Consider the following 17,056-nt stretch of genomic DNA (forward strand, 5'->3'; position numbering starts at 1 on the left):
ACCCAGAATTTCATATCCAGCCAAACTAAGTTTCATAAGTGAAGGAGAAATAAAATCCTTTACAGACAAACAAATGCTGAGAGATTTGTCACCACAAGGCCTGCCTTGTTACAAGAGCTCCTGAAGGAAGCACTAAACATGGAAAGGAACAACCAGTACCAGCCACTGCAAAAACATACCAAATTGTAAAGACCCTTGATGCTAGGAAGAAACTGCATCAACTAACGAGCAAAATAACTAGCTAACATTATAATGATAGGATCAAATTCACATATAACAATATTAACCTGAAATATAAATAGGCTAAATGCTCCAATTAAAAGACACAGACTGGCAAATTGGAAAAAGAGTCAACACCCATCATTGTGCTGTATTCAGGAGACCCATCTCACGTGCAGACACACACATAGGCTCAAAATAAAGGGATGGAGGAAGATCAACCAAGCATATGGAAAACAAAAAAAAGCAGGGGTTGCAATCCTAGTCTTTAATAAAACAGACTTTAAACCAAGAAAGATCAAAAGAGACAAAGAAGGCCATTACATAATGGTAAAGGGATCAATTCAACAAGAAGAGCTAACCTTAATATATATGCACTCAATACAGGAGCACCCAGATTCATAAAGCAAGTCCTTAGAGACCTACAAAGAGACTTAGATTCCCATACAATAATAATGGCAGACTTTAACACCCCACTGTCAACATTAGACAGATCATCAAGATAGAAAGTTAACAAGAATATCCAGGAATTGAACTCAGCTCTGCACCAAGCAGACCTAATAAGACATCTACAGAACTCTCCACCCCATATCAACAGAATATACATTCTTCTCAGCAATACATCACACTTATTCCAAAATTGGCCACATAGTTGGAAGTAAAGTACTCCTCAGCAAATGTAAAAAACACAGAAAAAATAACAAACTGTCTCTCAGACCACAGTGAAATCAAACTAGAACTCAGGATTAAGAAACTCACTCAAAACTGCACAACTACATGGAAACTGAACAACCTTTTCCTGAATGACTACTGGGTACATAATGAAATGGAAGGCAGAAATAGAGATGTTCTTTGAAACCAATGAGAACAAAGATACAACATACCAGAATCTCTGGGACACATTTAAAGCAGTGTGGAGAGGGAAATTTATAGCACTAAATGCCCACAAGAGAAAGCAGTAAAGATCTAAAATTGACACCCTAACATCACAACTAAAAGAACTAGAGAAGCAAGAGCAAACACATTCAAAAGCTAGCAGAAGGCAAGAAATAACTAAGATCAGAGCAGAACTGAAGGAGAGAGAGACACAAAAAACCCTTCAAAAAAATCAATGAATCCAGGAGCTGGTTTTTTGAAAAGATCAACAAAATTGATAGACCGCTAACAAGACTAATAAAGAAGAAAAAAGAGAAGAATCAAATAGATGCAATAAAAAATGATTAAGGGGGTATCACCACCAATCCCACAGAAATACAAACTACCATCAGAGAATACTGTAAACACCTCTATGCAAATAAACTAGAAAATCTAGAAGAAATGGATAAATTCCTGGACACATACACACTCCCAAGATTAAACCAGGAAGAAGCTGAGTCTCTGAATAGACCAATAGCAGGCTCTGAAATTGAGGCAATAATTAATAGCCTACCAACCAAAAAAATTCCAGGACCAGAGGGATTCACAGCCGAATTCTACCAGAGGCACAAAGAAGAGCTGGTACCATTCCTTCTGAAACTATTCCAATCAATAGAAAAAGAGGGAATCCTCCCTAACTCATTTTATGAGGTCAGCATCATCCTGATACATGATCCTGGCAGAGATACAACAAAAAAAGAGAATTTTAGACCAATATCCCTGATGAACACTGATGCAAAAATCCTCAATAAAATACTGGCAAACCAAATCCAGCAGCACATCAAAAAGCTTATCCACTATGATCATGTTGGCTTCATCCCTGGAATGCAAGGCTGATTCAACATATGCAAATCAATAAATGTAATCCATCATATAAACAGAACCAAAGACAAAAACTGTATGATTATCTCAATAGATGCAGAAACGGCCTTTGACAAAATTCAACAGCCCTTCATGCTAAAAACTCCCAATAAAGTAGGTATTGATGGGATGTATCTCAAAATAATAAGAGCTATTTATGACAAACCCACAGCCAATATCATACTGAATGGGCAAAAACTGGAAAAATTCCCTTTGAAAACTGGCACAAGACAGGGATGCCCTCTCTCACCGCTCCTATTCAACATAGTGTTGGAAGTTCTGGCCAGGGCAATCAGGCAGAAGAAAGAAATAAAGGGTATTCAATTAGGAAAAGAGGAAGTCAAATTCTTCCTGTTTGCAGATGACATGACTGTGTATTTAGAAAACTCCACTGTCTCAGTCCAGAGTCTCCTTAAGCTGATAAGCAACTTAAGCAAAGTCTCAGGATACAAAACCAATGTGCAAAAATCACAAGCATTCCTATACACCAACAACAGACAAACAGAGAGCCAAATCATGAGTGAACTCCCATTCACAAGTGCTTCAAAGAATAAAATACCTAGGAATCCAACTTACAAGGGATGTGAAGGACCTCTTCAAGGAGAACTATAAACCACTGCTCAACTAAATAAAAGAGGACACAAACAAATGGAAGAACATTCCATGCTCATGGATAGGAAGAGTCAATATTATGAAAATGGCCATACTGCCCAAGGTAATTTATAGGTTCAATGCCATCCCCACCAAGCTACCGATGACTTTCTTCAAAGAATTGGAAAAAAACTGCTTTAAAGTTCATATGGAACCAAAAAAGATCCCGTATTGCCAAGACAATCCTAAGCCAAAAGAACAAAGCTGGAGGCATCACGCTATCTGACTTCAAACTATACTACAAGGCTACAGTAACCAAAGCAGCATGGTACTGGTACCAAAACAGAGATATAGACCAATGGAACAGAACTGAGCCGTCAGAAATAATACCATGCATCTACAACCATCTGATCTTTGACAAATCTGACAAAAACAAGCAATAGGGAAAGGATTCCCTATTTAATAAATGGTGCTTGGAAAACTGCCTAGCCATATGTAGAAAGCTGAAACCAGATCCCTTCCTTACACCTTATACAAAAATTAATTCAGTGTAGATTAAACACTTAAATGTAAGACCTAAAACCATAAAAACCCTAGAAGAAAACCTAGGCATTACCATTCAGGACATAGGCATGGGCAAGCACTTCATGACCAGAACACCAACAGCAATGGCAACAGAAGCCAAAATAGACAAATGGGATCTAATTAAACTAAAGAGCTTCTGCACAGCAAAAGAAACTACCATCAGAGTGAACAGGCAACCTATAGAATGGGAGAAAATTTTTACAGTCTACCTATCTGACAAAGGGCTAATAACCCCATCAAAAAGTGGGTGAAGGATATGAACAGACACTTCTCAAAAGAAGACATTTATGCAGCCAACAGACACATGAAAAAATGCTCATCATCACTGGCCATGAGAGAAATGCAAATCAAAACCACAAGATACTATCTCACACCAGTTAGAATGGTGATCATTAAAAAGTCAGGAAACAACAGGTGCTGAAGAGGATGTGGAGAAACAGGAACACTTTTATACTGTTGGTGGGACTGCAAACTAGTTCAACCATTTTGGAAGACAGTGTGGCGATTACTCAAGGATCTAGAACTAGAAATACCATTTGACCCAGCCATCCCATTCCTGGGGATATACCCAAAGGATTATAAATCATGCTGCTATAAAGACACATGTACATGTATGTTTATTGCGACACTATTCACAATAGCAAAGACTTGGAACCAACCCAAATGTCCATCAATGATAGACTGGATTAAGAAAATGTGGCACACATACACCATGGAACACTAGGCAGTAATAAAAAAAAGGATGAGTTCATGTCCTTTGTAGGGACATGGATGAAGCCGGAAACCATCATTCTGAGCAAACTATCGCAAGGAAAGAAAACCAAACACCGCATGTTCTCACTCAGGTGAGAATTGAACAATGAGAACACTTGGACACAGGAAGGGGAATATTGCACACTGGAGCCTGTCGTAGGGTGGGAGTAGGGGGGAGGGATAGCATTAGGAGACATACCTAACGTAAATGACGAGTTAATGGGTGCAGCACACCAACATGGCATATGTATACATATGTAACAAACCTGCATGTTGTGCACATGCAGCCTAGAACTAAAAAAATATATATATATATATACACACACACACACAAATATATATTTAGAAAGGGCTCTCTGATATCACACTGGGCTTCAGAAAACCAGTGTAAGTTTTTCTAATATTAAAGTCAGAAAAGATTTTATGAAGAAATATTTACATGTGCATGGAGGCTATAAACATGCATGTGAACATGTGATACATACCTACAGACCCACACATAACACTGCACAGGTGTACACACACAGACACACACACACACACACTCTTATGTTTTATGCAAGCTCATTTCTTCTGTAAGCCATCATTAAATGATATAGTTCCTCAGGGTGGGAAAAAAAAAAAAAAGATGAAATGGGCCAGGTACCATGGCTGACGCCTGTAATCCCAGGACTTTGAGAGGCTGAGGTGGGTGGATCACCTGAGGTCGGGAGTTCAAGACCAGCCTGACCAACGTGGAGAAACCCCGTCTCTACTAAAAATACAAAATTAGCTGGGCATGGTGGCACATGCCTGTAATCCCAGTAATTTGGGAGGCTGAGGCAGGAGAATCGCTTGAACCCGAGAGGCGGAAGTTGTGGTGAGCTGAGATCGTGTCACTGCACTCCAGACTGGACAACAAGAGCAAAATTCCATCTGAAAAAACAGTATATGAAATGAACAGAATAGCTAATATGCTTGAAAAAGCTGGGAGGCTATTTACACAACTGACAATTTGGGTTGAATAAGAGACAAGTACATAAAAATTAAGCAAATGTAAAGAACAAGGCAATCATTAATTTCTAGCAGGAGGAAAAACCTGCAGTAAAGGAAAAATAATTATAACATACTGACAGAGACAGGAGACAGCCAAGGGTCCCCAGCCAAACTCCATCTTCAAGCCCAAAAAGAGCCTGAAGGCTGAAAGATGAGACTTCTTGTCCCAGATGAAACTGGTGACGCAGAAGGAGAACTGCCCCTGTTTGCCCTTTCTTGACTGATTCTTTCTGAATAGTGCCCACAAGTGCACTGGGAGAATGGGCTGGGGTCACGGGAAGTTCACGCCTTGTGCAGCAGGGAGGACCCTGGGCTCTTCAGCTGGTGTGTGTGTGTGTGTGTGTGTGTGTGTGTGTGTGTGTGTGTGTGTGTTGGGGCTTGGTAATCTGTGACGTGGGAGCCTGTTATAGCAGGACCTCTTCTTTTTTTGCTGAGAGCTTTCTTTTAATAAATTCTGCTCTCCTCACCTTTTAGTATGTCTGCATGCCTAATCTTTCCTGGCTGTGTGACAAGAACCTGCTTTTACCTAAACTAAGGAGCAAGAACTTCTGCATTAGTACTACATGGTTTAGGTACTAATGGGGCTTACATATTGATAAAAATGTAAGCAATTAATAGTAACCTAATCAAAATCACAATAATTATAACGGGGACATGAGAAGAATGTAAGTATGGTGGAAGCAGGGAAAAAGGAAGTAAACTGTCACTCTCCACAGTAAGAAGTCAATAAACACAGCCTAAAAACTAAAAATTAAAGGAAATATTCAGAGTAGTGGAGATTAAAAACCAAATAACCAGTAAAGGAATAAAAAGTAGTTGCCTCCAAAAGTGGAAAATTAGGCATGAGGAGAGCAGGGAGGAGAACAGGAACCATCATTTTTCTTTAACTCGTCCAAAAGAATTTTGTCTACTTATACTATTTATATATTTGATTTGATTAAAAAATTAACCACCCTTAAAATCTTGTATGAATAATGAAAACAGAAGAATTTGATAACAAAGAATAAAATAAGTACAAAATAACAACAACAACAAAAAAAACCCTTCAAAATAAATAAGCCATACCTCTGCAGTAAATCTACTTGACACTGGTGTAATAAATCCAACTTTACCATCATTAAATACAACAGCAAACCCATCAAGTGTGGCACAGTATTCCATGTCTCTGATATGTACATCTGTGAAGCCCAGGAATGAACCTACTGATGAAAAACATAAGCACATGAAATAGGATTAAGAATATAATATATTACTCTCTCACCTTTTGCCAGAAAAACCTATAAGTTTAAAAGGGTAAAAATAATGACCTAACAACCCTAAACAATTAAACTGCCCTTTCCTACTAAATGCCTCTCTCACCCCGCCTCTCATACTCTCCCTACTTCTCTCCTAGCATAAGTAATTCCAAAGAAGTGTTCATCCATAGAAGATATCTAACTAGACATCAAACATAAAACAACTGGTTCAACCTCATATAGAAAGTATAGCTACCTCTGGATGACTGCAGGTCTACTGAAAAGGGTACTGTGCAAAGATTAATGGCTTTCCTTCCATTTGTCATTCCTTCCCAGTGAATAAGATGAAGAAGTCCATCAGAAGTAGCAACCAGGAGATCTTCCAACACAGACTGTAAACTGTAGGTAGAATCAATTAATTTTTAAGAGAGCATACTGGGAAAGCAATGTGTATGAATATAAAAACTGCTCTAGAGAATACTCATGCAAAAATGATCATGAAACCATTTACAAAATATCTCCATTTATCTGCAACTTCTGGGAAAGCAATGTGTATGAATATAAAAACTGCTTTAGAGAATACTCACGCAAAAATGATCACGAAACCATTTACAAAACATCTCCATTTATCTGAAACTTTATCTATGTATATTTCAATCTAGAATCAGAAATTCTGGAAGAAATGAAAGACTATGGGCAGCCACAGTCACAAACTTGGTAACTGATAAAACTAGTTAAAAACTAGAAATATTGAAACAGCAAATTAGAAGATGGAAACAGAAGTGATAGCAGACAAGAAAGAAAAAGAGGTAGAGAAACCATAAAATGAATAAGACCTAACTAATAACAGTATGACAATCTGGAGCCATTAAGTGTAGAGGTAACAATTCTCCGGTACTTGTCCAATAAAATTTTGAATAATGATGGAAATGTTCTGTATCTGTAAACTATCTAGCTATCTGTAAAGAGTAGCTATGAGCTGTATGTGGTGACTATACACTTGAAATATGGCTAGTGCAACAAAGTAACTGAAATTTTATTTACTTTTCATTAATGTAAATTTAAATAAATTAATGTGTGACTAGTGGCTACTGTATTATAGTTCCAGGCCAATATATTTCTCAGGTATTAGCAAGTATCACATTGTTCATTCCTTCTGCAAACATTTAGTGAGCCTATCCTCAGTGACAGGTGCTATACTCTGTGTTGGATATTCGAGGGTGAATGAAATATTCTCTGTCTTCAGAGGACTTCCCAGGCAAGAAGTGAAAAATAGTTACACAACATGATCTCAACACTTATCAATATTTGTGAAGATATTCAGCAGTTACTCAAGGGGGAAATAGCCTGTTTTGCTCACCTCTGTATGCACAGTCCCAAGGGCACTGTTAGTTAAATCTGTCACTAAATATTTGTGCAAAGGAGGCAAGAAGAGGGAAAGGGTTAGAAGAAAGAGGAACCCATAAATGAGTCTGCAAAGATACTGGCACAAAGAAAAAGACAACTAGGGAAACCAGTAGAAATTGATACCAAGAAAGCCAAGAAGTAAGATGAATTTAAGAGTGTTCAAAGTATCAAATACTATATAAGGAAAAACAAAAAATGTTATGTGTATATTATATACAACCTATTAAATATTATTAAATTCCCTTTCATACTTAAGGAAAGAGCATATTTCAGAAATATTTTAATCCATAATGACAAAAAAAGGTCTTTAAGTATTTTAATTCTTAAACTAAACCTTTAATTCTTTGGAAAGTTGACTTCAACTACTTATACTCCAAAGATTTCAGTTAATGAAGAATTTGCTGTTTTTCCCCCAACTATGAAAGTACTGAAAAAGATCAGAAACAGATGTTTCTTTACCCAGCTCTATTTCTTGACCTTCACAGCCATTTGTAATAAATTAAAATTCCCAGTTTATAGAAATTTCACTTTTTAAAGCATTATATATTAATTTCAAATTTATATTTCAGTGATAAAATCTATGTGTATCATTTGGTGGGTAGAGTATAAAAAGTTTATGTTTTAGATGTACTACTATATGCTATGAAAATATGTAATTCAAAATCTAAGCTGTTGGAAATCTGAATTACTTTTGAGCCTTAAAGAAATGTAATTATGGGGCCTGAGTCACATAATAGGCAGCTATAACCCAGGCAGCTGTAATCTTTCTTTCTCTGATTATAGATTAGCTTTCTTCCTTACTGTATTGTTTTATAAATGTTATAAATGACTAAAGGGATGCAGGGAAGACCATTCCCTCTTCACTGTTGATCTTCATGGTAGATTAATTTCCCTCTTATGTTTCTTACACAAAGACTTCATGGCTATCAAATTGTCTTAAAATGGAAATGTTAAATACACTCTTTTTAAATTGGAAAGGAATGAAAACTAGCTGTAAAGAAAAGCCATAAAGAAAACAAACTGTAACTAAATTGTAACTCATAAACCAGCCTGGTATACAAAACATTACAATCCTACTAAACTTTATTTTAAACCTATATAAGCCACAACTGAACTTTTTTTTTTCTTTTTTTGAGATGGAGTCTTGCTCTGTTGCCCAAGCTGGAGTGCAGTGGCATAATCTCAGTTCACTGCAACCTCTGCCTCCCGAGTTCAAGCGATTCTCCTGTCTCAGCCTCCCCAGTAGCTGGGATTACAGGTGTATGCCACCATGCCCAGCTAACTTTTGTATTTTTAGTACACACGAGGTTTCGCCGTGTTGGCCAGGCTGGTCTTGAACTCCTGACCTCAGGTGATCGACCCACCTTGGCCTCCCAAAGTGTTGGGATTACAGGCATGAGCCACCGCGCCTGGCTGAACATTTTTTTGAGACAGAGTCTTACTCTGTTGCCCAGGCTGGATTGCAGTGGCACGATCTCAGTTCACCGAAACCTCCGCCTCCTGGGATTCTCCTACCTCAGCCTCCCGAGTAGTTGGGATGACAGGCATGTGCCACCACGCCCAGCTAATTTTTCTATTTGTGGTAGAGACGGGGTTTCACCATGTTGGCCAGGCTGGTTTTGAACTCCTGACTTCAGATGATCCACCCGCCTCGGCCTCCCAAAGTGCTGGGATTAGGCATGAGTCAGTGTGCCTGGCCTGCAAGAACTGAACTTTTAACTTTGGAACACTGATCCCATTTTCTGAAGTCTGTTCTCCCTGACTGGCCAGCTTTCTGCTTGCATTAATTCCAGATTCTGATCCTTCTGATTACTTCAAGTTGACAATGTCAAGAGAAGCAATATAGCAGAGTAGTCACTGGTTTACCAGTGATTTTCCTTGGAAGGAGTCAGCCTCGTTTTTTCCAAACTACATTCTTTCTCTCCCCTAACCCTATCTCCCTAGAAAATCACTGTATATGACAGAAATAAAAGTTACACTCCAGTAATCTGACTACCTGCTAGACAAAAACTCAACAATCGTCTGACAAAATTAAGAGTTCATAATCTCTACAATATGATAATCAGCAATGCTGCAACAAACAAATGACTGGCCAGATGTGTGAATAAACACGAAAATGTAACCCAGAATCAAGAGAAAAATCCATCAATATAAACAGACTTACAGATAATCTTGATATTGGAAATAGCAGATAATGACTTTTTAAAAACTGTGATCAACATAATAAATAATCCATAGGAAGAGACAGATATATCCTTCTCATTTAATGGAAAGTAGACAAACGTGTTAAAACAAAGGCTGAGCCAGGCGTGGTGGCTTGTGCCTGTAATCCCAGCTACTAAGAGGCTGAGGCGGGAGGAACACTTGAGCCCAGGAGCTTGAGACCAACTGAGCAGCACAGTGAGACCACCATCTCTAAAAAAATTTAGAAATAAAAAAGCTGGTGTCAGTTGTTAAAATACTAATATTTCTATAAAGGTTGCTAAATAGACCTTGCCCCAAGGCACCCAAGTGTTTGCTACAACTGAATCCCCTCCCTCAGAAAAATCTGGCCAACTGAAGGATTCATTATTGGCATAGTAGGGCGATGTCAGAACTCTGTTCAAGAACTAATATAACCCATGTCTTTTCATGCTGTATTGGTTCTTAAATTTTTGGTTTCTTTGAGACACAGTCTCTGTTGCCCAGGATGGAGTGCAGTGGCGCAGTCTCAGCTCACTGCAACCTCTGCCTCCCGGGTTCAAGCAATTCTTGTGCCTCAGCCTCCCAAGGAGCTGGGAATACATGCCCATGCCACCACGCCAGACTACTTTTTATATTTCTAGTAGAGACAGGGTTTCACTATGTTGGCCAGGCTGGCCTCAAACTCCTGACCTCATGATCTGCCTTGGTCTTCCAAAGTGCTGGGATTACAGGCATGAGCCACTGTGCCCAGCCCGGTTCTGAAATATTTTTAATATCACAACTGTTAATGAGTACATTTTAAAATTTATGTAAATATACTCTAAGTTATGTCCTTAGAGAGTCTCTTCAATCATTGACTTCATGAATTTTATGAGAGCTACGTGGTATCCCAGGTGTGCGTGTGTGTTAAATTTATGTTTAAATTTAAGATCTTGGCTGGGCGTGGTGGCTCAACACCTGTAATCCCGGCACTTTGAGAGGCCAAGGAGGGGAGATCGCTTGAGCTTAGGAGTTTGAGACCAGCCTCAACTACATGGTGAAACCTTATCTCTACAATAAAGTACAAAAAATTAGCGTGGTGTAGTGGTATGTGCCTGTAGTCTCAGCTAGTTGATAGGCTGAGGTGAGATCACTGGAGCCCAGGAGGCTGAGGCTGCAGTGAGCTGTGATCATGCCGCTGCAATGAGCTGTGATCGTGCCACTGCACTTCAGCCTGGGTGACAAGGTGAGACCCTGTCGGAGGAGTGGGGAGGGAGAGAGGGAGGGGAGGGAAGGGAAGGGGAGGGGAGGGGAGGGGAGGGGAGGGGAGGGAAAACTCTTATTAAAATTATGTTTTTACCTTCTAAACATTCTCTATCCTCAATAACAAAAGTTAGATGCTTAACATTAATCATATTTTTTCTTCAATCAAAAATAAAAGATGAGATAGTACTCTTACTTCTATAAGCAACAGCATAACCAATATCCCTAGCCTTATCTGACTTACATTTGTGGTGATAGGAGGGAAAATAATTGGTTATAAAAACATAAGTTTCATGTCTTCTCACTCAATTCAAATTCTATAGGAAATTTCAAATTTCCAGCAGTTATGTGTTTCAGGTGCTGATAACTTTGTTCTGAAATGCAATTATTCCACTGGAGTTTTGAGAGAAACCTTACAGATTTCCAACCACCTAAATTCATAAATTAAAACCTAGCACCTGACAGGTTAAACTTGGACAAGATGGCAGAAATTTTTTTTTTTTTTTTTTTTTGGCTCTTTTTCTATTCTAGTTCCATGCACCATACAAGGTTTCCCACCAGATGGAGGTAGAAAACCAAGCCTATACCATTCCACCCTTTTTGGTACCTACAGACACTCAGAATTCCTTATGTATCAAGTTACTTTCTTAAAAGTGATTCCCATGTTGAAATAAATAAAATGTGAAGTGATGAATAACCTTCTGACCAAGGCGATGAGTAACCTTGAACTCAATCTTTTGTAACACTGATTACATTTAAGCAAATAATAATTGTGTTCTTTTCTATGAGAATAAGATATGAAGGGATGGACAATACCCAGCCACTTGCATAGTTTTATTTAATATGTTCCAATATCATTCTGTACAGTATTCTAACAAGAGAAATGGTGAAACAAACCTTTTCTTAGAACTGTGAATCAGAGGGATTTTTTAAAATTAGCATTACATTCATATAATTCAATACATTTACATAGTTCAATATTAAAAAAGAGTACACAATAGCTTTTCCCCTAAACCTGTCCCATAGCTACTCAGTTCTCATCCCGTTTCTTAGGTATTCTTCCAGAAAAATACATGTTCTCTTTTAAACAAGATGGAGATCCCTCATCTCTCTTTTAAAAACAAACAATAGCAACATATGCATTTTATTTTTTTCACCCAACAACATATTTAGAAAGCTTTTTTTCCATAAAGAATGTCCTCAATGTTTTTACAGCTGAGTGTCATTTAAGTAAATTTTCTTACATCTACACAATGGAAAAGATATGCAGCTAAACTAAGTGACAACTAAAACATCAATAGTGGAACAACAATTAAAGAAATAAAGCCAAATTGTAGGTAAGATTCCTTATTTTTTTCTACCAATGGGTATAAAATAGATTTTTGGTATTCTGGTATTTCTGGCCACTTTGTCATAAAACCTTTATTCACACTTGGATGAAAAAGCGTAACTTTCTTCCAAGTGTACATAAACTTCCCAGAAGCTTAAGACAACTTTGGAAACAAAGGCACTTTCTCTTTTCCTCAACTTGTGTGCTTTCATCAGTATTGTTTTGGGAAATATGGACTGTTATCACTCAAACAATTCTAGACCTTATAAAAAATAAATTTCAAAATAAGATTATAGTTGGTATATTCAATTTATGAGCGTTATTATAATAACTTAAGTATAATATGCCATCTGCAAAACTTCCAGTGTCTTATAAGGGTTAATCAAGCATTTCCAGAACTAAAAAGTTATCCTGAATTAAAATAAATTAAACTAACTTTCCTGTTGGTCAAGGGATTTACCAACTACATTGTTTACTGTCATCACACAATGTCAAATTTAACCAAAGTACTGTACCTCATGATGGGTGCTTGTAAATCCAGTATTTTCCTCATCTCTAAATTTAATGCTGGAGCACACTGTTCTTCCTTAAAATGGGGTGTCCCCTTCATTTGTGGACTTCCTCTAAAAGAAACATCATAGAGTTAAAGAGAGATACTGAATTTGCCTCCACTCTGTGGCTAATATACATCCAATCAAATAAAGTAAATGAAATCAGACTTACAAATCAAGTATTCATCCTTCAGATTCCCAAATGAAAAACAGACTTAAATTCTATTATAGCAGACATATCTACTTATCAATTGGAAATAAATGTTTGACCAATGTAATTTGTGTTAGGAAGGTGGGAAGGAGAAGAGCAGAGAATCTGAGAAAAAAAACACATTTGAAATAAAAGTGAACTAACTCTAAAGAGAACCAACAGGCATTTTGTTTAAAATTACTGAGGGCCCTTTCCAAGGTGGGCAACTATGGGAAAAAAAAATGTATCATTCTATATAGTACATGTCCCAGTGGTCCAAATCGTGTAGCTTCATCTTTACTTACTCCACACCTTATCCTTGATTCCTATTCTTTGGGTATGTATCAGAATTAAGGTTAAATTCAAGGGTGCAATTAGGAGATGTTTCACAAGTTACTTAGTAATAAATAACAAGATACCTAAAATTTTAAATCCCTGGCATTAAACAGCTGCAGCAGAGTGCTGGGTCAATGCCAACTTAACTGAACTGTCACACACTACCCTTCAAAGGACTACAGGCTGTTTTGTATTCTTTATCTTCACATGGCATAGTAGACCAGTATCTTCTTCAGTGCCTGTTTTGGAATTTAACAGTTATCTGTCTCTCACCATCAGCTATCACTTGTGGCAACAATTAGCCTGCTGATATCATCTCTCCCTTTCCAGTCAAGTACAGTCCTGTAAATTAGTCAATACTATTAAAATATGCACAAAGAGGCACACAAGTCCAATAGCTTTCAAATCCTGGCTTTGTGAAATATATTTTGATGTTCATTTTTTAGCTTTCCTTCTTGCTTATTTTTTAGTTACAGACTATTTTTATTATAAAAGTTTTGTGATTTATTACCATTCTATCCTGCTACTGCTATGATCTGGAGTACTTAATTCCTTCTAAGTCTAAATGACTAAACTAGCTAATGTTTAACCATACAGGTTCAAGTTCAACTAACATGTCTGACTGATGTGACAGCCTATAAAAAGGACATGAAAGTAATTAGTTTATAGGAGTCACATTTAAACTGCTGAACACACAGCCTATGATGATTTACTGAGATGTCTTCCATGTATTAACATATCTGGTTTTAAAATTAAATTTTATTTTCCAAAGTAATATATACACAGACGTTAAAAATTCAAATAGGGCTAGAAAGCTTAAGACAAAAAAACAACACAGAGGTAGACTCCCTTTAGTGGAAACTTAAGACATGTGTCCTGATTTGAACAGACCAACTCCTAAAGTAACAGCTCTGAGTTAAAATAGGAAAACTGAACACAGATCAGCTATTCGATGACATTAATAAACTATTGTTAATACTATTGGGTGTAATAATATTGTGGTTTGGTTTCCTTAAAATGTCTACCTGTTACAGATAAAACAGAAGCATTTAGAGTTGAATGATATAGTACAAGGAAGTTGCCTTAATATTTAAAAAGTATGCATGCATGGGGATAGGGGGATGCTGACAACTTTTGAATCTGGGAGTAAGTACATTGGGTACGTGTCCTTTTAGATTCTCAAGTGTGGCTGTGGAATTCGATGACATTCCTATTCACAGACTAGCTCATTTTCCTCTGAAGTACCTAGCATCTTCTTTTTATATCCAGTGGGTTCTGAAATTTCAGAATAATTAATTTTTCTACAAGTATGTGAATATTTATCACTGCATTGAGTACTTGCTAGACCTCTTCAATCTACTGATATATTTAGTTTAAACTCTAGGAAATTTGCATGTTTTGTTTCCATAATATAATAATAAGCTTCGCCATTCCCTGTTCTTTCTACAACTCCTAGTCAGTTAGATATTAAACCTCATATTAAACTCGAATTTTCTCTTTTCTCTCTTATTTTTGTCTTTTATTCTATACCCAGGGAAAGTTCCTCAACTGTTTCTTTCAATGCTTTTACTGAATATACTTCTACTATTGTACTTTTCATTCTGAGAATTTTCTCATCCACTCCCCTTGTTTTCTTAAACCATCCTGCTTTGTATGATTAGCCAAAATTTGTCTAAGGTTGTTAATTATTTCCTCGAGGTGTTTTCATTCCCTCAATTATCTGTTTACTTTAAGTTCCTTTTTTCTGGTATGTGTTTCTAAGTTACATTGGAAACTTTCCTAAGATGGCTAACAACATTTAGTCCTTTGTTCTGATTTTAGAGGGTAAAAACAAAAAGGTGACTATGTGTCCACAGGCTGTCAATTCGTGGACTTCAGCAGTGTAGTGTCCAGCCAGCTTTTTTGTTGGGGTCTTCAAATACTAGTACCCGTTGAGCAGTTTTTCTTCAGTGGTTCCATTTCTCCAGGAAGGATTCCCTCAAACCTGCCTGGGATATCAAAGTGCGAAAGACAGAAGTCTGGAGCCAAGCAGGGTAAGAAGGCACTATGACAACTTTAGCATCTCACTCTTGTCCTACTGTTAAATACATATTGTTAAACCAGACAGTATATTTCCTGTGAGGTGGGAACACAGGAATCCTTATTCAGAGTTTTCAAGCAATCTCTATGTTAATAGCTCCTGCCTCACTTCTATATTCTGTAGTACTAGTCCATCTAATCCCTGAGCCTTTTTGAGTTTGCAGGTAAAACAAGGTGCTTTTTATCAGTATCCTGTAGGTTTTTTTTTTTTTTTTAATTTCACAGTTGTTTTTTTCAACTACTTTATTTGCTATAATAGATTTTTTTATTTTTTATTATTATACTTTAAGTTCTAGGGTACATGTGCATAGCGTGCAGGTTTGTTACATATGTATACCTGTGCCATGTTGGTGTGCTGCACCCATCAACTCGTCAGCACCCATCAATTCGTCATTTATATCAGGTATAACTCCCCAATGCACTCCCTCCCCCCTCCCCATGATAGGCCCCGATGTGTGATGTTCCCCTTCCTGAGTCCAAGTGAGCTCATTGTTCAGTTCCCACCTATGAGTGAGAACATGCGGTGTTTGGTTTTCTCTTCTTGTGATACTTTGCTAAGAATGATGGTTTCCAGCTGCATCCATGTCCCTACAAAGGATGCAAAGTCATCCTTTTTTATGGCTGCATAGTATTCCATGGCATATATGTGCCACATTTTCTTAATCCAGTCTGTCACTGATGGACATTTGGGTTGATTCCAAGTCTTTTGCTATTGTGAATAGTGCCACAATAAACATACATGTGCATGTGTCTTTATAGCAGCATGATTTATAATCCTTTGGGCATATATCCAGTAGTGGGATGGCTGGGTCATATGGTACATCTAGTTCTAGATCCTTGAGGAATTGCCATACTGTTTTCCATAATGGTTGAACTAGTTTACAATCCCACCAACAGTGTAAAAGTGTTTCTATTTCTCCACATCCTCTCCAGCACCTGTTGTTTCCTGACTTTTTAATGAGTGCCATTCTAACTGGTGTGAGATGGTATCTCATTGTGGTTTTGATTTGCATTTCTCTGATGGCGAGTGATGATGAGCATTTTTTCATGTTTCTGTTGGCTGTATGAATGTCTTCTTTTGAGAAATGTCTGTTCATATCCTTTGCCCACTTTTTGATGGGGTTGTTTTTTTCTTGTAAATTTGTTTGAGTTCTTTGTAGGTTCTGGATATCAGCCCTTTGTCAGATGAGTAGATTGCAAAAATTTTCTCCCATTCTGTAGGTTGCCTGTTCGCTCTGATGGTAGTTTCTTTTGCTGTGCAGAAGCTCTTTAGTTTAATGAGATCCCATTTGTCAATTTTGGCTGTTGTTGCCGTTGCTTTTGGTGTTTTAGACATGAAGTCCTTGCCCATGCCTATGTCCTGAATGGTACCACCTAGGTTTTCTTCTAGGGTTTTTATGGTATTAGGTCTAACATTTAAGTCTCTAATCCATCTTGAATTAATTTTCGTATAAGGAGTAAGGAAAGGATCCAGTTTCAGCTTTCTACTTATGGCTAGCCAATTTTCCCAGCACCATTTATTAAATAGGGAATCCTTTCCCCA

At 37.5% G+C, this 17,056-nt stretch overlaps 1 protein-coding gene across 2 annotated transcripts in view; it reads right to left on the minus strand.

Annotated features, from left to right (window-relative positions):
- RIC1 (RIC1 homolog, RAB6A GEF complex partner 1) overlaps nucleotides 1–17,056 on the minus strand; it is a 158,526-nt gene that overhangs the window by 45,717 nt on the left and 95,753 nt on the right. The window contains exons 4-6 of one of the 2 annotated variants that reach the window (XM_023213163.2): nucleotides 12,873–12,980; nucleotides 6,451–6,593; nucleotides 6,025–6,161 (exon numbers count right to left, since the gene is read on the minus strand). In XM_023213163.2, coding sequence (XP_023068931.1) covers nucleotides 6,025–6,161; nucleotides 6,451–6,593; nucleotides 12,873–12,980 — 388 coding nt within the window. The remainder of the gene's footprint in view (nucleotides 1–6,024; nucleotides 6,162–6,450; nucleotides 6,594–12,872; nucleotides 12,981–17,056) is intronic. The other variant, XM_023213164.1, reaches the window with a different exon arrangement.

This window comes from Piliocolobus tephrosceles, chromosome 14, assembly GCF_002776525.5.
Source record: "Piliocolobus tephrosceles isolate RC106 chromosome 14, ASM277652v3, whole genome shotgun sequence".
NCBI classification, from domain to species: domain Eukaryota; kingdom Metazoa; phylum Chordata; class Mammalia; order Primates; family Cercopithecidae; genus Piliocolobus; species Piliocolobus tephrosceles.